Source organism: Clarias gariepinus, chromosome 16, assembly GCF_024256425.1.
Source record: "Clarias gariepinus isolate MV-2021 ecotype Netherlands chromosome 16, CGAR_prim_01v2, whole genome shotgun sequence".
NCBI lineage: Eukaryota > Metazoa > Chordata > Actinopteri > Siluriformes > Clariidae > Clarias > Clarias gariepinus.
The window spans coordinates 495,001-518,069 of record NC_071115.1 but is presented as its reverse complement, the minus strand read 5'-3'; the positions used below and the strand labels follow the sequence as shown (position 1 = coordinate 518,069).

Sequence of the window (23,069 nt, the reverse complement as noted above, 5' to 3'; positions counted from 1 at the left end):
TAAACATGCAATTTTTACAAAAAAATTCAAATACTGTCAGTGACACACTCACTCATCATTCACCTTTCATTAAAGGTTTAATAATTTATTTGAGACCTCCTCACACTCCTCCAGCTCCTCCTCTCCACCTCACACACATTCCTGTAGAATAAACATGTACTGTAAAACAAAAACCCAGCTAACGTCAGGACTTAAAGGCTGACTGAACATCAACTACATTCGCTGCACTTTTCTATAACAGTGGAGGAAATGTGGAACCTGTTTCTTCACCCATCCTTTATCTGGACTTTTACAGGTTATAGATGTTATGTTTTTAAAGATGCTGCTCTGACTTTTGGTTTAAATATTGCCAGTGAAGATCTAGTAACACATGATTTATTTGAGACACATGGTTCCTCTGCAGTTCCTCGGGCACTGCAGCGAGACTGACAGCTTAATTTATTACGGAGTTTATTGTCCACGCATCCTTCTGTCCTGAAGTCCAACTTGAGACACAGAATGTGCCGTGCAGAGAGAAAGCGCGAATCACGGCCACTGCCACGAGTCTGAGAACCTGCTGCGTCTGAGATGAGCTGATAATGTCGAAGCACGGTCGGATAAACAGTCAGATTTCTCCACATCCTTGACTTTGGACAGACACGTGAAGGACCTAAATTTAAAAATAAATGTGTAATAATAATAATAAAGTCATCAAGGTTCAAACATGCACTCCTCTACCTCTGATCACAAAATGGGAGGAGCCTGTGGTTATTTCTGCTGATTATTTTAACATTCTTCATTCAGAGGGAGAGACGAAGCACATCCATGTAGTGTCCTAAATTATGACAAATCTGAAAGAGTAAAAAAAAAAAAAAAAAAAGTGTTCTTTGTTTCTCCCTCGTCTTTTATCCCGCATTTAGATTAAACATACAGGAAAGGGGCGTGGCATGGTGTGGAGGCGGAGTTCATGACTTTACATAAACGCCATGTAGCACGGCGGAGGAGAAGCGCAAAATCTCGCCAAAAGTCCGTCAGAACAAGGCGCCGCGTCCAATCACGTAGCGCTGTGCAGGGAGGCAGAATCTCGCTCTTCCTTGTCCTCGTCGTCCATTTTGCGTCCGTGCTTCCTGAAATACTTGTACCTCTGCACGTAGAGTTTGACCAGGTTACTCACCTTTACTGGGTTGATCTCACCCGTCCTGCTGTGACAGATCTGAAACACACCAAATGCACCCTCAGAGCAAATGTTTGAAGAAAAATTAAAAGAATGAAACACACTCTGTGCGCGTGTCTGCGTGAGAGTAAATTACAGTATAACTCTAAGCTGAACCTGTTTAACCGTTTATTATCATTGGTGCATCCACTGTGAACAAACTGTCGCTATAGTAACAATCACACATTAGAACGAGCGCATTAATTATATACAAACTCAACACTGTTGTGGTATTACTGTTTACTTTATACAATAAATTAATTCGCATTCAGTTTCATGCTTGGATATTTGTGTCTATGACAAATAACCAAAAAAAGAAGTTTACATGTTGGACCTAATAAAATATCTATCATTTTAACTCATGTTCTGCAATACTCACAACTTCTGAAATTCTTACTATTACCATTTATAAGAGTTAATAACCCACGTAAGAGTGATGTAAGGAGTCTAACTAAAATTAAAATGTTGTCTGTGTGAGTCACTGCATGGTTCCACCTGTGCATTACAGAACACCTGGATTACATTTGCCCGATATTATACACTAACAAAGCTTGGGAGAGAAAGGCGGAAACCCGATCCCAGTCTTACATATCAGACGCTTTGTGAGAATGACCACAGGTGTTTATTTTAGCCTTTCACCTGTTTCAGCAGAGGACACACCAAGGGCAGGGTTGGCTAAGCTCTATAAAACGGTTGTTTACCTTGTGCACAGCCTTCCTCAGGATGTCCTTATACTCTTCTTTATTGATGTCTTTGCGCTGGTAGTACGGCTTGATGGCCAACTTCACTTCCTCTACTGCCCTCTCCTGGGTGTGCAGTTTCTTTAAATACTGATGGAAAGAAATTCAGTGTAAAAACACTTCTTTTTTTTATTATTATAATACCATAATAACATTAGAACATGTTTATGATAAAAATAATAATGTATTATTATGATTATCATCACTACCTTGTCAGGGTCTTTACTGTCTACATCCCATCCTGTCTCACTTGCCCCCCCTGCTGTCCCAGGCAGCCCTGTGGGCAGCGGAGGGGGTGGAGTCTGAGCACATCCACCTCCCAGTGAAAGCCCAGGGTGTAGATGCGCAGGGGGTGTTTTGGTGCAGCCAACTAACGGGAGGGAGCCATGAAGAATGAACTGAGCAGGAGTCGAACCCGGGGGTGGGGCATGTGATGGAGGAGGAGGAGGAGGAACTTGTGAAGCGGAGGAGGAGGATGTAGAATGCGACTGTGCCTGGTTCTGGTTCGCCTGAGAGAGAATCTATTGTATGTATAAAATGAGACGCCGATAAGCCAACGATGGAGAAAAAGAGTCATTTATATGAATAAATTAAGCAGTAAAACTTCAGGGGAGAGTACGGAGAAACACGCTCACCTGGCTCGTGGCCTGGATGAACTCCTGCGCTTTGGCTCGACTGGCAATGTTGGCTTCCTCCATCTTAAACAGGAGAGCAGTCACTGGAAGCAGACAGAGATTTAGAGTTAGGCTTCATATAGAATGGACATGCCTTATTATTCTGCATCGTATCCGACTTTGCACTCTGCCCTGAGCATTTGAACCAGCTGAGGTATCTAAACACAAGACATTTACTTTACTGTACATTTACTAAGCTGCATTCAAACCTAAGGTAAGTGGCTACCTTCCAACACATACTATAAAGTTCCCAACCATTTAAGTGGCAGGTTGTAGGACAAGTGACGAAAACCAACATGGACGCAAATGTTTTAAGAAGAAGCGTGTCTTGTCCCTTCAAATATGTTAAATATATAAATATAGTATGTTTCCTTCTAACCATTACACACATACTTCCCTGTTAAGTGTCTCATTCCAGACTTATTTCCCTGTGCCTAGTATTATAATGCGCTCCACTCATTTCTTCTGTAAAGCCTTTTCATGCGTGCTGGTGATTTGAGTTTATTCACACACACTTTGAGCATTAGTGGCCTCAGGTGCTGATGTCAGAATGTTCAGGATCCATTTCAAAGGCTGATGGTTCAGTTGACTTCTATCAGGGCTCTATGCGGGACACTCAAGTTCTTTCACTCCAACAAACGTTTAACACACCATGTCTTCATGGATTATTTCTCTTTATGCTGGACAAGGATTTGATTAGTTCCTCTTAGTGCCTCTTGGCATTCCTGGTGATTCCCATCCCTACTACTTGAACTACTAGTTGATCTTGAACAGAGAAAAATGCTGTGGTAGTTATGGTGCTATTCCTTACCCAAAACAAAGATTCCTTATGCCCAAAACGCCAGATATATTTCATAAGCTAACTATCTACTACTTTTTTGAATAAGTAAAGAGTTGACACCCTCTAGGGCAGTGGACTGAGAAACATCCTTCATCTGGTACATATGATCTATATACTGAGTCTTGGAGAAGACAAAGCAAAAAATGTAAGAACACTGCAGTATGCACACAAACTTTAAAGAAGTATAAAACTTACGTGCTAGTACGCCTCCAGCAGTGCAGTCTACGCCTGTCTGCAGACTCCAGGGCAAAGGGGGCACAGCAGAGGGTGGGGGTGGAGGGGGCGGAGGTTTACTGACTGTTGATGAAGAGACAGAGGCTGAAGAGGATGAAGAAGGCTCTGCAACCAGAGGAGGAATGGAATGAGGAAGAGAACCTGCAGCCAATGCTGATGAAGTGGAGCAGGGTGGTGATGTCTTCTGGTCATCCAATGGGAGGAGTTTGGAGACAGACTGGGAAATTCCATCACTTCGTGAGGGTGGTGGGCTAGGAGGAGACTTTGCAGGCACAAGTACAGTGGACTGGGACTGAGCAGGGCACTCCTCTGAAAGGAAAGAAGGTTCAGGGGTCTTGCAACTGCTGTCTACAGTCTGGGAGTCTGGAGAAGATTCTCTAGTGTCTCGAGAGGGCGGTAAAGATAGAGGTGGTGTGTGAGGGGGTGAAGAAGATGGGGGAAGAACACTGGTAGATGAGGAGGACGAGGATGAGGAGGAGGATGAGGATGAAGGTGTGGGTCCAGGATGTGTGGAAGGCGGACTTGACGGTTTAGAACTGATTCCACCCAAAGGCTGAATATCTGAAGCTCCAGTCCAACCAGATCCCAAAACGCTGCCATTGGCACCTTTGGCATTGGGACCTTCAGCTAATAAACCTTTATCCCGGGGCTTCTTTCCTGGCCTTCGTCTACGTTTTGCTGCTGAAGATGATGTGGGTGAGGATGCAGATGACGATGTCGAGGTGGTGGAGCTTGGCTTGGCTTTCTTTGACTTGAGTCCTGTCGGGTTTGTTGAGGACATTGATGAGAGAGTATTTCGTTGCTTGCCAGTCTTGTTTAAATCTTTGACTCTGCCAGTCAATGAAAGCGGTTCTGAGCAGGGCTTCAGGAACGGAGATCGGCTTTCGTTGTCCCGTCGAAAAACCACAGCTATAGACCCTCCCACGACTGAGGGTCCTGTTGTTCCACTGGGTCCTAGGAGATCAATACCTAGTTTAGCAGAGTTTCCTGTGGTGCTGCTTACTCCCTCCCTGACTAGCACTGAGACTTTAGACTGTAGTTTACCCTTCCTGCTTCCTCCGCCAAGCTTCTTGGATCTTCCTGAACGACCTGATTCCTTTTTGCTTGGTTTATCTTTCCCAGTCTTGCGTCCTCTTTTGGTAGATGATGAAGAAGCAGTAAGAGGAAAAGAAGTAGTGTTGCTAGAAGATGCAGAAAGAGGTGAAGACAGTGAGGGCAAAAGGCTTTTACTTTTGCTTGCTTTGGGTCTGTGAGAGGAGGAGGAGGCAGATGACTCAGACTGGCCCAGTTTTTTGCTCCTGGATCTGGATTTCTTCTTCTGATGGTGTCGGGTACTTTTGGGAGTGATGGATTTGAGTTTGGGGCTTGGCAGAGGAGGCTCGGGGGGAGGAGGGAGCAGAGGTGAGTCATCAAGTGAAGGGTAATCAGAGTCCAGCGCCTCTCCATCCAAAGAGAGCATGTCCGGGTCGGGGTGATCTGACAGCCGGTCTGAGATTCGGTCCGATTCATAGTCATGGTATCTAAGAGGACTTAGAGAGGTTGGACGAGATCTGCTCCTGCGCTGCTGCTCCTCTTCCTCCCCCTCGGAGCGTCTCCTCCGTTTCCTCTTGCGCTTGTGGGGTTTGTCCGAGCCTTGTGTAGGACTCCGGGCCCGATCCTGGGTTTGGGACGGAGAGGTAGGGATCAATGTAGTGGTGGGTGTAGTGGTAACAGTGATGGTACGTTTGATTGCAAAAAGATCAGAGCTGTTCAGGTCTTGAATAGACGGAGGTACAACAGGACGACCATTCCGTCTCCTATCTTGCTCCCTTTCCCGCCCTCTCTCTTTCTCCCTGTCTCGTCTTTCCCCGCTTTCTCTTCTTCTTTTTGCATCCCCTCTTTCTCGGCTACCTGATCTTCTGCTTCCTTCTTCCCGATCTCTCTTCCTTTCTTCTCTCATTCTGGAGTCTTTTTCTCTCTCTCTTTCCCGGGGATCTCTTTTCCTTTCGTGGTATCGATCCCTTTCCCGGTCTCTGTCCCGATCTCGGTCACGATCCCTCCCTCTGTGGTGGCCTTCCGAGGGGCTGGACCAGGACCTGTGGCTGTGTGCATGCCGAGAGGTATTATGAGAATGTGAAGCCGGCTCAGGAGTGCTGTGATGCGTGCTCTTCCTTGTCCGGCTATAACTTCTGCTGCTCCTTCTTCTATCCTTCTCTTTCCCTTCTCTTCTGTTGCATCTTTCATGATCTCTCTCTGTGTTCTCTCCACTTGCTCTTCCCAACTGCCCCTTTTCCTCTTTCCTCTTCTTTCGCTTCTCCTTTTCCTGTCCTTTCAACTTGCGCCGGTCCCTCTCCTTGGAGCTTTTGGAAGACCTGCGACTCCTTACCTTCTCCGTGGTCTGAGGTTGGGATGCAGGTGGAGAAGGGGACGGTATAGGAAGGACTGATGGAGGCGGCGATACGGATGCTGAAGAAGGACAAGACCGGAATCTCTGTTTTCGCCTGTTGGTGAGTTTCCTTCTCAGGTCCCCCATGCCAATCGGGGGTGCTGGTTGGTGGTCCCATTCACCCTCTGCTCGAACCGATACGAATCCTTCGCCATCCAGAACTCGCAAGATCCTCTCAGGTTTGAGACCTCCTGCTGGCAAGAATGAAGGACTCTCCGGGGAAGGAAGCAGCACTTCCCTTCTTATCTCAATCTCTCTTTCCCTTCTGCTCTCAGCAACACCCACAATCTCTCCTTCTTCTATTTCCGAGCGCTCTGAATCATCTTCTTCTCTTCTGTCCTTTCCTCGCTGTCTCGTGTGTTTGATCTTGTTTTTCAGTGTGGGCATGTGCTCAGACACCAACATTTGATCTTCCGTCTCTGTCGAATCTGGGGGCGGACCCTCAGCCTCAAGCACTGTGTCCAGCTCCACCTCTTTAGCATTTTTTACATCACATGATATTTGCATGCTGTTGATTAAACTTTCTTCCTCTCCGTCTTGCTCCTGATCCATCTCTTTCTCTGACGCTGGTGAGCCGGTGGGTTCAAAGGGGTCATATTTATCTCCTTCGTCTTGGGCATCCATGCCTGGTACACCCTCGCCCTCTGTCGGTTGAAAGGGGTCATATATCTCTGTGTCCATGCCCTCCATCTGCCCATCATCATAAATGGGGGGGGATGAGGAAAGCCGATGTAAAGAAGTCGAAGGAGGTGCAGAGAGCAACGACGGAGCCAGAGTTGAAGAGGTCGAGGACACACCATCCCCTATTGCTTTTCCAACCCGATTGCTCCCAGCACGACTGCTGTCCTCATCCTCGCGATATCCCATTCCTGTTCTTCCAGGAGAGGTTGAGCATGGGGAGGAGGCGGAAGATGGAGGAGATGAAGGTGATGACGGAGATGTGGAGGGAGAAGAAGGAAGAGGGCTTTTAGCAGTCTCAGCTGCCCTCTGAGAGGTGCAAAGAGGAAATGGCCTGGGCATCTGTGCCACTGTTCGATGGAGCGGTGTATAAACCACGTGCCCTACCCTAAGGGATGCAGAAAGGAGCTCTTCGTCAGACGGTTAGCCTAAGAGACAAACACAAGAACCTTTAACCACTCCAGCAAACAATATTACAGGAGATACTGTAGGTGAATAACATGACTAACGTATTTACCTCTCCTTCTTTCTGCAGGAAAGCCTTGGTTACTTTCACCTCCGATGTAGCCTTCACATCAAAGAGACTGGAAAAAAATAGGTTTGGAAGTCAGTTACTGTGTTCAGTTTAGATCATAATCAATTATAATTAAATTAATCACAGTATAAGAAAGAATAAAGCAGAGCAACAGGAAAAGAAGATGAAGGGGAAGTGACTGTTTATAGCTGCTATCAAGTGGGAAATCATTTCCCATTAAAACAAATATGCATGGATAAAAAGGTATGACATAAAAGAAATAAAGCACTTAGAGATAAGTGATCATGGTTAAATAATAAACTTCAGAGTGGTTACAGTGTCTCCACGGTTTAGAAAAGCATCTGAGAAATGACGATGTCGCGACGCCTGTTTCTCGAGTATCACAACGTGCCACGGGATTGTTTCCTGAGAACACTTGACCCTAATGACTGGTTAATTTTGATCAGTTAGAAAACAAATGTTCTGTTCTTGGGGACTGTGCCTGAATCTGCCTGAAGACGGACCGAATCAGATATGGAAACCATATCTGATTCCATAAGTTAATATGGAGTTTAGTTTGTTTTGGAGGCTCAGGTAGACTGTAGGAAATTCCAGTTCTGAACTATCAAATGACTGCAGTCACGAGTCCCCCGAAAACAACTGTCTGGATCTGCCACCGCCATGACCATCTTCGTGGAAAAAGTGGAACTGTCCCCAAGTCACCACACGCATCCCAAGCAGACCACACGGAGCATCCATGTGACAAGATCTCCAACCAGAAGCGGACACCAGGACAAGTCAGACAGGTCCAGAGGGCACAACGGCATCACTGGCATCACAGGAGCAACATGTATATAGCTCGACAAGGGAGGGAGTGCTAAAGAGAGAGGATGTTCTTGTTCTCTTCTCCTCTTGCATTTAAGGGTGGCTCACAAATCAAGTAGGTGCACACTGCCACCTGCTGCATCGGAGAGTGTAAATACACAGGTGTACCAGAGGTGTACAGCGATTAATAATAATGTATACAGTGACCAGCGAAGGAGGGGAGGGGGGAGCAAAAGGTCCTGAGCATGATACAAATCAATTACGCCTAATGTAAAATCGCCCTTAGTTCTCTCACTCTTTTGTCAGTCAAACTAAACACTGTAATGAATCGTATAGCTCTCTCCTGAGACACTGCCTACGATCTCAAAGATGAAGACTTCACAACCTCAACACTCACCGATCAGTGGGCCGGAGATGAGAGCACAGCTGAGACATAAGGAACGTAGTGTTGAATAATCAGTAGCCGGCTGTACAATCACCACACACACACACACAGATCAACTTTATCTCCATTGATCAAGGGACAGCTGGTGTAAATGAAGTGAACGTCAATGTGATGTTTTGCCCATTCTACATTACCGGCCAATTAGGCTTCGTTACCGTAGTAACACCTCAGACCTATTGTCCTTTTATCAGCCGTAAACTCCTCCTCTTCTTCTTGCACTCCATTTGAGCTGGGTCGTGCCTAAGACTGAAATGTAAAACAAGAATTTAGTTAAGACTGTACTTAAAAGAAAAAAAAAGGGAATAAAGTCAGAAAGTGAAAATACGCTATAATAATATATTACAATTCTGAAATAAAAATACAAAAGATGCAGCATATACATGTTTATTTTTATTTATTGAGTCAAAATAAACAAAAATATTTAACACAAAATTTAAAGTTAAATCCACAATGCTTTTGTTTTATTATTATACAAACCTGTGTAACCCTGCCAAGAAACTGAAATAACAGTGAAACTAAAAACATGTACAGTAATGTGTAATATATTCCCCTTTTTTGTAAAAGACATCTAGGAAAGTCGAGTTTGAAAAAAAAGTATCGTTTGAGCTGGTATCGAAGTCAAAGTACCAATATTGACGATTCTCACAGAATTATCAGTCCTACTATCACCACACTCTCTCTGTAATCTCTCCATCATCTCTCTCATCTCATCCCTGAGGAACACTCCATCCTCCTGTAGGATCTCCTGTCCCTGAATCACAGCTCCTCCTCTCTCTGACCTGCAGTGTGTGTGTGTACACACACACACGTCACCGCTGTCTTCATGTACACTTAAAAATAAAAGTCTACTGTAATGAATCTAAAGCCTAAACACAGATTAATGACGCGGTAATGCCGGACTGTCCGCTCGCGAGCTCACTTTACCTCAGCTTTAGCCGATTAGCATCACAGCACACCTAGCTAGCCCTCACTCCGCCCGCTTCTCCCCTCAGACCCGCGTTTACCTCAGCACTGCGCTCCACCTCACCATACAGTACTAACATTCACACTTATCTCTCCACAGCTAGCCGAGTTAGCACCCGAGTCCTGTCTCCAGTGACTGACGAGGCTCCAGTTAGCCCGGTAGCTTACAGGCTAGCTCAGAGTCAAGCTGAGGAGAAATGCGTTACCTTCCCGGATGAGCTCAGCACGCGCTTCCACACAGCCGCGGCGTCTTTAAATCGTTTAAACCTTATTTCAGTAAGCTCTGAAACGCAGGGTTAAAATCCCAAACATGTTTTCTAATAATAACACAATAAGAGGCCCATCCCATCCTAATCCGCCATTTTACTCCCCTCACTGTGGGGTAAAAATCGCAAGGAATGATGGGAACTTGAGTTTCTCTTCCCGCCCCCGTTTTCGCGTTTCGCATAGCGTTTTTATGTTGATTGGAATCTTTATTTCCCCCTAGAGGACAGGATGCACATTGCAGCCTACCCTGAACATCTGCTTTCTGATACATTTACATTTAGCACGTGGCAGTGATGGAGTTTAACCCAAATATCTAAGAAACAGATCTTTTTCAGGTCTTTAGTCGTCGAAAAGTGACACTATTGTACTGACATCTAGAGCAAGTTCATTCCAACACCTAGGAGCCAGGGCAGAAAACAGGCTAGATGCATGTCCTCCTCGATTCTCCATCCATCCAGGAACCTCTGTAGTCCAACGGGACACCATAGGGGCCGATGGTGACCATTGTATTCATTCTCATTTTTACGACCTGAGTAGGACCTCCTGTCCTCCACTCACCCTGGACATTCGTTTACACTAGTGGCCACTGCACAACTATACTCCGTGGTCATTAGTTAACTCACTCGATCACAAGCCACTTTAAATAAACATACAATAAATCCATACCTACTTTGTACAGCTGTTTTCTTTTTGTTCTATATTTCTTCATATTTTTCTAAATTGTGTATTTTTGTTGTACAGTTATTTTATTTTAACTTTAATTTTATATCTTATTTTATTCTTCCTAGTTAAATTTACTTTTAATTTTATTTTTCATATTTATTTCTTATTCATAGTCTTTTATTTTAAGGTCACAAGCATTTGTCTAAGCATTTCACTACATATCGTACTGTGTATGTGACTAATATAATGTGAATTCGAATTTGAATTTGTCAACACTCACATGCACATTTACACACTACAGACAATTTTGGAAATGCCAGTTCGTCTAACCTGCATGTGTTTGGACTGTGGAGGAAACCAGAGAACGTGGAGGAAACCCACCAAGCACAGGGAGGACATAAAAACTCCACACAAACAGACTCAAAAACAGTCATCGAACTTGCTAACTATTATGCCACTGTGCCGCCTCTTTTGATGCTCATTTAATACTAATTGTAAGAATATTACAGTATTATTTTTCAGAGCACATTAAAATTCTGCCTATTTATTTATTTAAACCATAGAAGTTTTTTATCATCATAGAGCACATCAGGTCTGAGAAAACATTACCTGCAGCCACCTTGTTTTCCAGTTGCAGTAAAGTCCATTTAATTCAAGTGACCGGTTCCTGAACTATAGTACATTTACATTCACAATTGCATTTGGTAGACGTTCTTATCCAGAGTGAAGCGCTTAAGTAATCATTTTATAAATCCTTACACTGTTTAATAGGTTACTAATCAAACACTGTTGGGAAGACAGAGGTGCGCTCTTAGAGGTGTTCCTCAAAAAAAACATTCTACAAATACCATATGATTTGCAAAAACGAGATAATAATGCAAATACAATGTAAAAACAGTCACAGACTCAGTGACTAAATGTTTCATTCAAAGCACCTTTAGTTTTGATTACACACACACGGTGGTGTCCAGTTCATGTGTGTAAATGATTCCTCATGCTCCCAGAGACACTCTCTCACACTCTGAGCTGTTTAGGTCCAATCCTGTGAGTTCTCATCACGTTGTGTGTTTGTGTGTGTGTGTGTGTGTGTGTGTGTGTGTGTGTGTGTGTGTGGAAATGCTCTTACTGTCACTATTAAACATCGTTCTGATTTCTGCTGTCAGTTTCACCAATGTGACTTCATCAGGTGTTTAATTCTGAACACAATTCCAGACATTTCATTTTTATCTGCTTAGTTGTTGTCTTTGTGAACAATAATTTAATGCTTCTAAAAGAAATAGCAACTTTTTTTTATGAGAACATAAATACATATCATGATGTAGCACACAGCTTTTAAACAAACAGTGTGTTTTGCAAATGAAAACCTGGCCCTTAAACAAATACCACGAGAAATAATATTTAAACTCGCATCAGCCTTAAACCACAGCATCGGTTGGTATGCTGAATAAATAAAATAAATAATCTTAAAAGATAATTCCTTTCGTCTTTTAGAAAAACAATATTTGCTGTGAAAGCTCCAAAATAAAATCATGTTAAAAATATCAAATCTCAGAAGCCTGCTTATTGATTGATTGATTGATTGATTGATTGATTTACTTTATTTGATTGGCACAAACACATGCACCCTCCTGTGCCCTCCTGCACTCCGAGTGAGCTGGAGATTTTTAGGTAACTTTCTCATTCATAGAAAATTAGTGTCTGTAGCACCACCTGCTGTTTTGCTGTTTCTCAGTCTATATATGTACAACTATTACTGTAGGATGGTGGGATAATTTGGTCAGGCGTCACGTGATCTGCCAGTTGCATTTGTATTTGTATAAGTCATGGTGTTCCTTTGTTATCCAGGTTTTTCATTTCCAAAGCACACTGTGTTTGTTCGAGAGTTTGGTTTTATCTTTGCAGGTCATAATGTGGATATTGCAAATCATGGCGTGTTTTTCACAAAATAATAACTGTATTTATGTCTGATGGGTTTATTTACATATTTATTTGATTTATTGGAAAATATTTATATAAATTCATTGTGTTTATTGTAAATATTATAAACTGGAGGTAAATAGTACATTAAATATTTAAATAGTAAATATTATTTATTAAATTTGTACCTTTATTTATTATGTGTCAAGTTTGAACATTTGCCAATAATCTCAGACGGCTCTTTTAAATGTATTGTGTCACCACCATAAATACTGAATTTCCTTTTATTTGATTTGGTTAATAAATCCCCAGTGTAATGTGGAAAGAATAAAAAAGTCAGTGATTCACAGGTAATTCATCAACAACCAGAAGAAGTTTATTGAGTTGATTTGTGACACTGTAGTTTGTCAGTGAGATTATGAGGAAGTTGTGTAAGTTTAAAGCTCTGAGTGGGCCTCGTCCACACCATCTTTATATGTTGCAGTAGTTTTCCAGATCGTAGTAATCACAGGAGAAATGACAGCACTGCTCCACAATCCCTCTCTTAATCACACTGGAAACAGCTGACTGTTCCTTGTGCATAACCTGCTGGGGAATGGCAGCATCCGACGTCATCACACCTGTACGAGCATGTGCACAATCACTCAGTTACTGATGTGTCGCTCAAACACGAGTCGACTTTATCATATCAGTAGTTTTTGGTGGGGTTTTTTGTCTTCCTTTTATTTGTTGTCTAATTCTGTTACTATTACTGTTTACTATAATTACAATATTGACAGTCTTAATGAATTATTGATTAGTTATTGTGAATGACAAGCTGTAGATTTGACTCCCAGCAGTGGAAATGGATCAGGACTCAGGACTCAGAGCCCTCTGATGGTTATTAAGGATGTGCAGTATGCAGGATAAATGGAAATGAATCTCCGTGAGTGCATTGCTAATTTTACTGATGTTATTTTACAAACAGTATGTGGTATGGTGCTCTGATGATTAGAAAGTAGACTTGATTAGAAAAAGATTCAATTAGAAAAAAGATTTAATTAAATAATTTTAGATATTTTAAAATGAAAGAAGAACAACCACATGTCAAAATATTGTAAACACTTAGTGTGTCTATAACTTATCTATAGTGTCTATAATGTGTCTAAAGTGTGCCTACAAGATGTCTATAGCATGTCTACAGTGTGATTATAGCATGTCTGTCGCATGTCTGTAGTGTGTCTATAGCATGTCTATAGCGTGTCTGTAGTATACCTGTATTGTGTCTGAAGTGTGTGTCGCAGTGTCTCTAGCATGTCTGTATTGTCTCCGCAGTGTTTATGGCATGTCTGTAGCGTGCCTGTAATGCGTTTTGTAGTGTGTCTATAGGATGTCTGTAGCATGTCTGTAGTGTGTCTGTAGTGTTTATAGCATGTCTATAATGCGTCGGTAGTGTGTCTGTAGTGTGTTTATAGCATGTGTATCGCGTGTCTGTAGTGTGTCTGTTTGGTATCTGTAATGTGTCTGCAGTGTGCTAATAGCATGTGTATCGTGTGTCTGTAGTGTGTCTGCAGTGTGTTTATAGTATATCTGTAGTGTGTTTATAGCATGTCTATAGTGTGTCTGTATTTTGTCTGTAGTGTTTATAGTGTGTCTGTATTGTGTCTGTAGCCTGTCTGTAGCGTGTCTTAGTGTGTCTAGTGTTTATAGCATGTCCATTATGTGTTGGTTATAACATTATGTGTTATTATGTGTAGCATGCTTGTAGTGTGTCTGTATAGTCTCGATAGCATGTCCATTACGTGTCTGTAGCATGTTTGTAGTGTGTCTGTAACATATCTGTAGTGTGTCTGTAGCGTGTCTATAGTGTGTCTGTAGTGTGTCTGTAGCGTGTCTATAGTGTTTCTGTAATGTGACTGTAGTCTGTCTGTAGTGTGTCTGTAGCGTGTCTGTAGTGTGTCTGTAGCGTGTCTATAGTGTTTCTGTAATGTGACTGTAGTCTGTCTATAGCGTGTCTGTAGTGTGTCTGTAGCGTGTCTGTAGTGTGTCTGTAGCGTGTCTATTGTGTTTCTGTAATGTGACTGTAGTCTGTCTGTAGCGTGTCTGTAGTGTGTCTGTAGCGTGTCTGTAGCGTGTCTATAGTGTTTCTGTAATGTGTCTGTAGCAAGTCTATAGTGTTTCTGTAATGTGACTGTAGTCTGTCTGTAGCGTGTCTGTAGTGTGTCAGTAGCGTGTCTGTAGCGTGTCTGTAGCGTGTCTATAGTGTTTCTGTAATGTGTCTGTATCGTGTCTATAGCGTTTCTGTAATGTGACTGTAGTCTGTCTGTAGCGTGTCTGTAGTGTGTCTGTAGCGTGTCTGTAGTGTGCCTGTAGCGTGTCTGTAGCGTGTCTATAGTGTTTCTGTAGCGTGTCTGTAGCGTGTCTGTAGTGTGACTGTAGTGTGACTGTAGTGTGCCTGTAGCATGTCTGTAGCGTTTCTGTAATGTGACTGTAGTCTGCCTGTAGCGTGTCTATAGCGTGTCTGTAGTGTGTCTATAGTGTTTCTGTAATGTGTCTGTAGTGTGACTGTAGTGTGTCTATACCGTTTCTGTAGTGTGTCTATAGCGTTTCTGTAATGTGTCTGTAGCGTGTCTGTAGTGTGTCTGTAGCGTGTCTATAGCATGTCTATAGTGAACCAGCATTAACATATTTTCGGCACACCTCCATACAATATTGTTTTAATCTTAAGATAAAGTTTTCAATTTGTCTGTTTTTTGCAGGATGTGTCAGTGAGACCAGTATTAGATGTGAACCTGATAACTAAATTCTGCAGTTGAATAAATGAACCAAACCACAAATCAATTAATTTATTATATATCCTACATCTGTATTTTGCCTTTCTTTTTTCTTTTTTTGCATTTAAATGTGACTCCGTAAATCTACATCTTTCTCACACACACTTACGCATATTCTCGTCTCGTCCTCGTCTCCCCGGCTGGTAGAACAGGCCTTTCTCCCCACACACGAGCAGCAGAGCCTCCACCAGCTGGACGCCACACAGCCTGCGGCTCCGGAACCCCGTGCCTGGGCTCAGCAGGTAGACAGAGCAGAACAAGAGCAGGAGCAGTCTCACACTCTGCATCCTGTAGTATAGACACACACACACACACACACACACACAAAGTGCAAAGGACTGAATAAACACTTAATTAGATGCGCTAGGACACTTACTGTGAAAGTAAAAGTACAGATCATTGAGGAAACAAAAAGAATAAAAAGTAAATATATATTTCATTAAAAAGGTCAGCTTTAATTCAAATCAGCTAAACTTACTTTTCCTGTTCCTGTTAGTGTCGGATCAGAGTGATGAGCACGGTGTAAATACCTCTGAGCTCTTCATCATAAAATCACTAGTCTTCTTCGTCATCCTCTCTCTCTCATCCACTCTCTGTCTCTTTCCCTCACTCTCTCCCTCTCTCCCTCTCTCTCTGTCTGTCTGTCTGTCTGTCTGTCTGATTATGCGTCTGTTCCTCAGCCCCACTCTGAGCTGTCTCTATAAACCTGCCTGTAATTTATCCTGCAGGATGAGTGCTGGTGATTCAGTCCCTCACTGATTACCCTCATCTCTCTCTCTCTCTCTCTCTCTCTCTTTCATTAATCACCCCATTATTAAACCTAATCAAACTACTCTAAACCTTTTCATCATACCTCCATCCCTCCATCCCTCTGTCCCTCCATCATCATCCCTCTGATTTCATGCCCACAGTGAAGAAGATCTTTTCTGCCTCTCTGTTGTTGTTGTTTTCTCCTTTACCCTACAGTCTGGGGGTCACTCAGGCCAGGAGATTGACTCTAACACTCTAACCTACACAATTACTGATTTAGCAAACTCCCAAACTACTGAGACATTCCTACAAATGAAACTGAGGTGCTGGTAGAGAAAAATAATCAGTCACAGGACTGTTAATTCAGGTAGACCAGGAAGGCTCATCATCAGCACCCAACTACCTGCTGTACAACACCTTCACCACAGCCGATGTCTTCACAGAGCTCACAGCACCATCAGAGACTCCTCCTCCTTCTTCTTCCATTCAAGAGAAGATCCAAGAACATTTACACCAGAGCCAGCAGGTCCAGGCCAAGCTTCTTCTCCACAAACATCACACTGCTAAACTCTACACCACACCATTATATTACTTAAACAACATTTTAACTTGTAGTTCATTTCATGACGGTCTCAGTGCACGCGCGTCACTCGTATAGTCAACATCTGTGTACTGTTTATTATAACACTGTGACCACGTCGCAGTGGGGGAGATCCTGCAGTTCTGCAGTTCTGCATTTTGTTACTAAGTACCTGTATTAGGAGGTGACCATAAAGTTCTATCCATCTATCTATCTATTCATCCATCCATCCATCCGTCCATCCATCCATCCGTCCATCCTCACATTACTGTCTTGTTCCTCTCTAGGTTTCTTCCTATTACCATCTCAGGGAGTTTTTCCTTGCCACTGTCGCCGTCGTCCTAGGCTTGCTCATCAGGAACAATCAGGGACAATCATATAATTTTGATTCATACACATTCACATTTCATACAAACTTAGTTCTTTTGATTGTGTAAAGCTGCTTTGTGATGATGTAAATCGTTAAAAGCGCTATACAAATAAAATTGAATTGAATTGAATTACCTGATGGACGAGGTTCGAGCCCTGCTGTTGGTGGGTTGCCACACCCCTTACTAACCAACCACTGCAGTGCCGTCCCAAGCCTGGATATAAATGGGAGGATTGTGTCAGGAAGGGCAACAACAAGCACATTTTATTTAATCAGAATTGTTCCTTGTCATTTCATGTCTTTCATTCAGTAAGTGCAGTAAGACAGTCAGGACATGTTCAGTGTCTGACGATTAATATCCACAGATATGTAAAGTGCGTGCTTTAATCTTTATAAAGTTGATGTAAATGAGCTTTGGATTTGTGATGCAAAAGATTCATGCAAAGTCCAATCGGGCCGTATGTGTAATCAAAGACGGAGAGGAGACTGGGTGGAGATTAGATTAGGGAAATGAGCTGCTAAACCCAGCACGCTTAGATTACAAGAGTAACACACACACACACACACACACACAGGTCCAGGTAAGAAGGCGCACCAGGTGAGTAAAAGATAAAATAATGTTTGAACGTTGAAGCTTTTCATGATATAATGGTTTCTCTGCTGCAGAAGACGTCATGGCTGTGGATGTGGAGAAGATCATCCAGAGCATTGCACATGGAGACCAGGAGAGCGTCCTGAAGCAGCTGGACCTCTACAACACCCAGGCACGACAACTTTTCACTGCTACTGTAGCCAGAAAATGATTATGCGGCAGAGTGCAGGTCGCGTCCGCAGGGTCGAAATCATTTAAAAAAATCGTTAAAAGTACTACCTGTATGCCTTTTGGACAAAACCTGTTTCCATGCCAACAGAAAGGTGTGGAAGTGTGTGTCTCTGAGCTTCGCTTCGGTGGGACTTTGACTTCCTTATTATGAATATAACCTTGTGTTTTTGCTCTGTTGTGTTTCTTTACTTTACAGTTCGCTCAGTGTTTCTTTTTTAATCTTGAAGAAAAAGAGAGGAAAAAGGTAGGAGTGTGTGTGTGTGTGTGTGTGTGTGTGTGTGTGTGTGTGTGTGTGAGAGAGAGAGAGAGAGAGAGAGAGATGCCCTTAATCTCAGAGTACAGGATTAACAGAATGATTAGTGCACCATCATCTTCACTTATCTCAGTCTGTCTCTGTTTAACTCCGTCCTGATTATTTACAGCTTTTATTTACTCCACACTCACCCCGAGTCAGCGAGCGCAAACTAAACACAGGGAAATGAGATAAACATATGACTAATGCTCTGTAAAAGGCTTTATGAACCTCACCATGAAAAAAAGCAATGGAATTTTTTTTATTTGCATATTGATATTTTCAACAACAATCTATGTTGATTTTTAACAGATATATTACAGACAATTTCCCAATGATTGAGATTTTGCTTCACTGTAAACAAATCAATAACAACCACGTAGCAGAGATGGCGTAATTACTGTAGGTTAAGTCTCAAGGTTGAGTTTCAATGTGATTCAGTGATATAAAACATGCTCTACCAAAAGGTTGAGCGGAGTGTTGCAGGTTTAAGGAGTGTTTGTTCTGTGAAAGGAAGATGCTTTCAAAATGATTTCAAATAAAATGTTTCTAAAACATTAAACTCTGACTATAATGAGCAGCAACACATCAACTCCTAACTGAAAAAAGTTAGTTCAACTGACTGATTGATTGATTGATGTATATTTATTTTTTTAAAAATCCTTAAATGTTTCACTGTTAGGGTTTCTTTAGTCATCTTTCCCTGGGAGAACTTTTGAAAGGTTCTGGTTCTGGTTCTGAGATACACCAAAAGGTTACATTTTATCTGACTCAGTAACGATGTTAATAATCACCATCTGTGTCTCTCTCTCATTACGCTCACACACACCTGAGAACAGCAACGACAGCTGGAGGAGGTAAAGATATTGACATCATGGAACACCTGTGTGTGTGTGTGTGTGTGTGTGTGTGAGAGAGAGAGAGAGAGAGTAGCAAGAATAAGAAAAAAGAAAGAGAATTGTGGAGTCTGAAACAATGAGAAGAACTAAAGTTTAAAGTGCTAAAGTTTAAGTTTAGCACTTTAATTCGTTAAGCTCTCTTTCTCTCTCTCTCGCTCTCTCTCTCTCGCTCTCTATCAGTTCCGCAGGAATAAAGTGAGAGACTACGTTCCTGACTCGGACTCAGACGTCGGCTCAGGAGACGATGATGATGAGGATCCAGACCTCGTCTTACGCAGGGTGAGTTATAAACTCTCTCGCTCTTACACACACACACACAGATCAGAAGGTCAGGGGTTCGAGTCCCACCACTGTAGCGCTGTATCCTAGCTGACCCTGCACTCTAACCCCACCTTCTAACTGGGATATGCAATAAAAAAAAAATGTCATTGTGCTGTAATTTACATGTCAAATAACTGAATCGTAATTAATCCTTAGATTTAAATACATCATTTGATTAGTTAGTGTTTTAATGGTTACTGTAGTTAATAAAGTGAAACAATAAAGTCTGCCTCTGCATGAGAGATCAGTCACTGGCTAGTTATCTAGTAAACTGTCTGTCTGTCTGTCTGTCTGTCTGTCTCAGCGTCTGGCTGAAGCTCTACTCCGGTTCGTCAGAACTCGTCTCCAGCCCAGCGTTCTCAGCGTGTCTTTGCGTACACTGCGTATTCTCTCCCGCGATCGCCAGGCACTCGCGCCCTTCATCACCAACTCGGCCATCCTCACCCTCACCCGCCTGGGTGGCATCAAAGCCCCACCCGTTTCTCAATCTGACCATGCAGAGGAGAAGACAGAAGAAGAAGAAGAGAAGGTGGATGATGTCGACTCAAATCCCGTCAATAACACGGACCTTCACGTTCAATTCACCGATGCTGCAGGTCCTTGTGTAAGCCCCGCCTCCTCACACACCCCACACTGCATGAGCAACATCACAGAGATGGAAAGAACTGACGCTATTCACGGTGTGTTGGCGAGAGGAAAGAGGGACGTCCGAGAGGAGGACGATGAGGGGACGAGTGAGTGGTGTGATGATGGAGAGGTGTGGAGGAAAGAAGCCATGAAGACTCTCTGTAATGTCATCTACAACAGCCAGAGGGCGCAAGAGAGGGCTAGTGCACTAAGGTAGCAACTCAAACACACACACACACACACACACACAGACACACACAAGCCCAGAGTCTAGTCTAGGCTAGAGTCCAGAGAATTCCTATGTTCCGTGTTTTTATGTTTATTTTAAATTATCAGTGCAGCTGATCACTGTGAATGAGCCGTTACTATGGAAACGATAACCTGCAGTACTGCCTGAGCAGTTCTGACAATCAATCAGGAGTATTGCTGGTATTTTTTTAGGAATGTGAAAACAATGTAGACACTTGCTTTACTACAAATATAAGTTGAATTCGCCTTATTAGAGCTTTCTGATTTTAGTTCACGTGCATTTTCTCAGTCAGGAAATTATTTTTCACGTACGTTATGGGTAATGATGTTTCCAAAGGACAAATATTTCAATCGATCACTCTGGCTTTTAAGTGGCACCAAAGTAAGGGATTTGGTTCTAGCACATACCGGTTATATTCAATTATTATGGAACCCATCCTCATCTGGGTGATAATGGATAGCAGGGATTAATCTGCATAATATTATGCGAGACTGGAAGTTCAGTATAAGAGGAGATGTGTAGGAGAGGAGTCTATTTGGAAGACTATTCCATAACTTTGGGGCTTTGTAAGAAAAAGCTCCGCCCCCAGCTGTAGTTTTCATAATCCGCGGTACTGACAAGCAGCCTGCATCCTTTGATCGAAGTAGGCGTGGCGGATCGTAAGACACTAGCAGTTCACTCAGGTACTGCGGCGCGAGACCATTTAATGCTTTATATGTCAAGAGTAGTATTTTAAAATCAATGCGAAATTTCACAGGGAGCCAATGCAGTGAAGATAAGATAGGGGTGATGTGCTCGTATCTTCTGGTTCTAGTGAGGACTCTCACTGCTGCATTCTGGACTAGCTGAAGCTTATTTGTTTTCTGTCCCCAGTCTTCTCTCAGGTCTCTCTGAAAAGCTGAAGGATGGCCTTCACTCTGTGTCGCCCCCCAGCGGTCAGTTTTACGAGCTGCGGCTGCTGTTCCTGTTGACGGCTTTGAGACCTGAGCTCAGACGCCAGCTGCAGCAGGTAAACACCTGACTGAACACATGACCCTGTTTTTTCCTGCACGTCCTCGGACACGTCCTGCGTCTGTTCCCTGCAGGAACGAGGCGTGTCCATGCTGACGGCCGCTCTGGAGCTGTGTTTGGAGGTGCAGTGGGCTGACATGTACGAGGTGATGGCCTGGGACTCAGAGTCGCCCCCTGTCCGTAAGGAGGCGTCTCAGCGCGCCCTCGAGATCCTGAAGGTCCTGTTTAATGTCACGTACAGCTCGCACACGCAGCAGCCTGATGAGGTCCAGCAGATTACACACAGAAATCCACACACTCTGCTGAGTCCACTCTTCACTGACTAATCCCACGCTAAGCCTCAGTGTCTGCCTGTTTATCCTCTCAGGAGGACGCAGCTCTGTATCGCCGCCTAGCTGCTGTACTGCGTCACTGCCTCCTGCTGCGCTGCCAGGGAGAAGAACTGACTGAGGAGCTACAGGGGTGAGACAACACACACACACACACACACGGATAACACCATATACAGATATCTACTTGGCTGACAATTTATGAGAAGGCTGGAGCTTTAACTAAACATTAACCTTTGACCTTTCCACTGTCCCTGACATCTGCCACCCTCCCCCTACAGACAGACGGTGAATGTGTTGTCAGCTCTTCCTCTGCAGTGTCTGGACGTCCTGCTCTCGGCTCGTCTCTCTGAGGGGTCGAGGGAGTCGGGCGGAGTCAACATGGACTGTGTGCACTCACTGCTACTGTTCATGGAGAAGAGACTGGACAGAGTGAGAGAGAGGAAGAGAGAGTGAGAGAGAGAGTGAGAAAGAGAGAGTGAGAGAGACAGTGAGAGAGACAGTGAGAGAAAGTGTAAGAGAGAGAGAGAGAGAGAGAGAAAGTGTGAGAGAGAGTGAGACAGTGAGAGAGAAAGTGAGTGAGGGAGAGGGAGAGAGAGTGAGAGAGTGAGTGGGACAGTGAGAGAGAGTGAGTGGGACAGTGATAGAGAGTGAGAGAGACAGTGAGAGAGACAGTGAGAGAAAGTGTGAGAGAAAGTGTGAGAGAGAGTGAGAGAGAGTGAGACAGTGAGAAAGAAAGTGAGTGAGGGAGAGTGAGACAGTGGGAGAGAGAATGGGACAGTGAGAGAGTGAGAGAGAGAGAAAGTGAGTGAGGGAGAGGGAGAGAGAGTAAGAGAGAGTGAGTGGGACAGTGAGAGAGAGTGAGAGAGAGTGAGAGAGAGTGAGTGGGACAGTGATAGAGAGTGAGAGAGACAGTGAGAGAGACAGTGAGAGAAAGTGTGAGAGAGAGTGAGACAGTGAGAAAGAAAGTGAGTGATGGAGAATGAGAGAGAGGGAGAGAGAGTGGGACAGTGAGAGAGAGAGTGGGACAGTGAGAGAGTGAGAGAGAGAGAAAGTGAGAGAGACAGTGAGAGAAAGTGTGAGAGAGAGTGAGACAGTGAGAAAGAAAGTGAGTGAGGGAGAGTGAGAGAGAGGGAGAGAGAGTGAGACAGTGAGAGAGAGAGTGGGACAGTGAGAGAGTGAGAGAGAGAGAAAGTGAGTGGGACAGTGAAAGAGTGTGAGAGAGAGAGAAAGTGAGTGAGGGGTGAGAGAGAGTGAGACAGTGAGAGAGAGTGAGAGAGAGAGAGTGAGAGACAGAGAGAGGGTGAGAGAGAGAGAGTGGGACAGTGAGAGAGTGAGAGAGAGAGAAAGTGAGTGGGACAGTGAGAGAGTGAGAGAGAGAGAGAAAGTGAGTGAGGGGTGAGAGAGAGTGAGACAGTGAGAGAGAGTGAGAGAGAGAGAGAGAGAGTGAGAGACAGAGAGAGGGTGAGAGAGAGAGTGGGACAGTGAGAGAGTGAGAGAGAGAGAAAGTGAGTGAGGGGTGAGAGTGAGTGGGACAGTGAGAAAGAGTGAGAGAGAGAGAGAGAGAGAGTGAGAGACAGAGAGAGGGTGAGAGAGAGTGAGTGGGACAGTGAGAGAGTGAGAGAG

At 43.6% G+C, this 23,069-nt stretch overlaps 3 protein-coding genes across 8 annotated transcripts in view; 1 reads left to right on the top strand and 2 right to left on the bottom strand.

Annotated features, from left to right (window-relative positions):
• Positions 1–58: 58 nt before the first annotated feature.
• Positions 59–9,913, bottom strand: scaf1 (SR-related CTD-associated factor 1). 4 transcript variants are annotated; one of them, XM_053514885.1, is made up of 9 exons: positions 9,738–9,913; positions 8,703–8,814; positions 8,521–8,590; positions 7,302–7,368; positions 3,643–7,212; positions 2,568–2,650; positions 2,142–2,453; positions 1,894–2,022; positions 59–1,192 (listed from the first exon to the last, which is right to left on the bottom strand). In XM_053514885.1, the coding sequence occupies exons 5-9, from the start codon at positions 7,124–7,126 to the stop codon at positions 1,034–1,036; spliced, it is 4,167 nt and encodes a 1,388-aa protein (XP_053370860.1). In that variant the 5' UTR covers positions 7,127–7,212; positions 7,302–7,368; positions 8,521–8,590; positions 8,703–8,814; positions 9,738–9,913; the 3' UTR covers positions 59–1,033. The 4 variants fall into 4 exon arrangements, with proteins under 4 accessions (XP_053370860.1, XP_053370861.1, XP_053370862.1 ...); XM_053514886.1 differs by lacking the exon at positions 8,521–8,590; XM_053514887.1 differs by having other exon boundaries at positions 3,643–7,172; positions 8,521–9,913.
• Positions 9,914–12,762: 2,849 nt separating this feature from the next.
• On the bottom strand, positions 12,763–17,088 carry LOC128544660 (insulin). Of its 2 annotated transcripts, none has more exons than XM_053514920.1 (3): positions 17,026–17,088; positions 15,301–15,479; positions 12,763–12,998 (listed from the first exon to the last, which is right to left on the bottom strand). In XM_053514920.1, exons 2-3 carry the CDS (start codon positions 15,476–15,478, stop codon positions 12,850–12,852), a joined length of 327 nt encoding a protein of 108 aa, XP_053370895.1. In that variant the 5' UTR covers position 15,479; positions 17,026–17,088; the 3' UTR covers positions 12,763–12,849. The 2 variants fall into 2 exon arrangements, with proteins under 2 accessions (XP_053370895.1, XP_053370894.1); XM_053514919.1 differs by lacking the exon at positions 17,026–17,088 and adding an exon at positions 15,670–15,765.
• Positions 17,089–17,446: 358 nt separating this feature from the next.
• The window catches only part of si:ch211-195b15.7 (synembryn-A), a 9,163-nt gene continuing 3,540 nt past the window's right edge, over positions 17,447–23,069 (top strand). Inside the window, exons 1-10 of one of the 2 annotated variants that reach the window (XM_053514898.1) lie at positions 17,447–17,472; positions 17,558–17,655; positions 17,911–17,958; positions 18,846–18,863; positions 19,086–19,184; positions 19,531–20,066; positions 20,977–21,112; positions 21,189–21,380; positions 21,482–21,576; positions 21,725–21,875. In XM_053514898.1, coding sequence (XP_053370873.1) covers positions 17,566–17,655; positions 17,911–17,958; positions 18,846–18,863; positions 19,086–19,184; positions 19,531–20,066; positions 20,977–21,112; positions 21,189–21,380; positions 21,482–21,576; positions 21,725–21,875 — 1,365 coding nt within the window. In that variant the 5' untranslated portion in view covers positions 17,447–17,472; positions 17,558–17,565. Of the gene's footprint in view, positions 17,490–17,557; positions 17,656–17,910; positions 17,959–18,845; positions 18,864–19,085; positions 19,185–19,530; positions 20,067–20,976; positions 21,113–21,188; positions 21,381–21,481; positions 21,577–21,724; positions 21,876–23,069 lie in introns of both variants that reach the window. The other variant, XM_053514899.1, reaches the window with a different exon arrangement.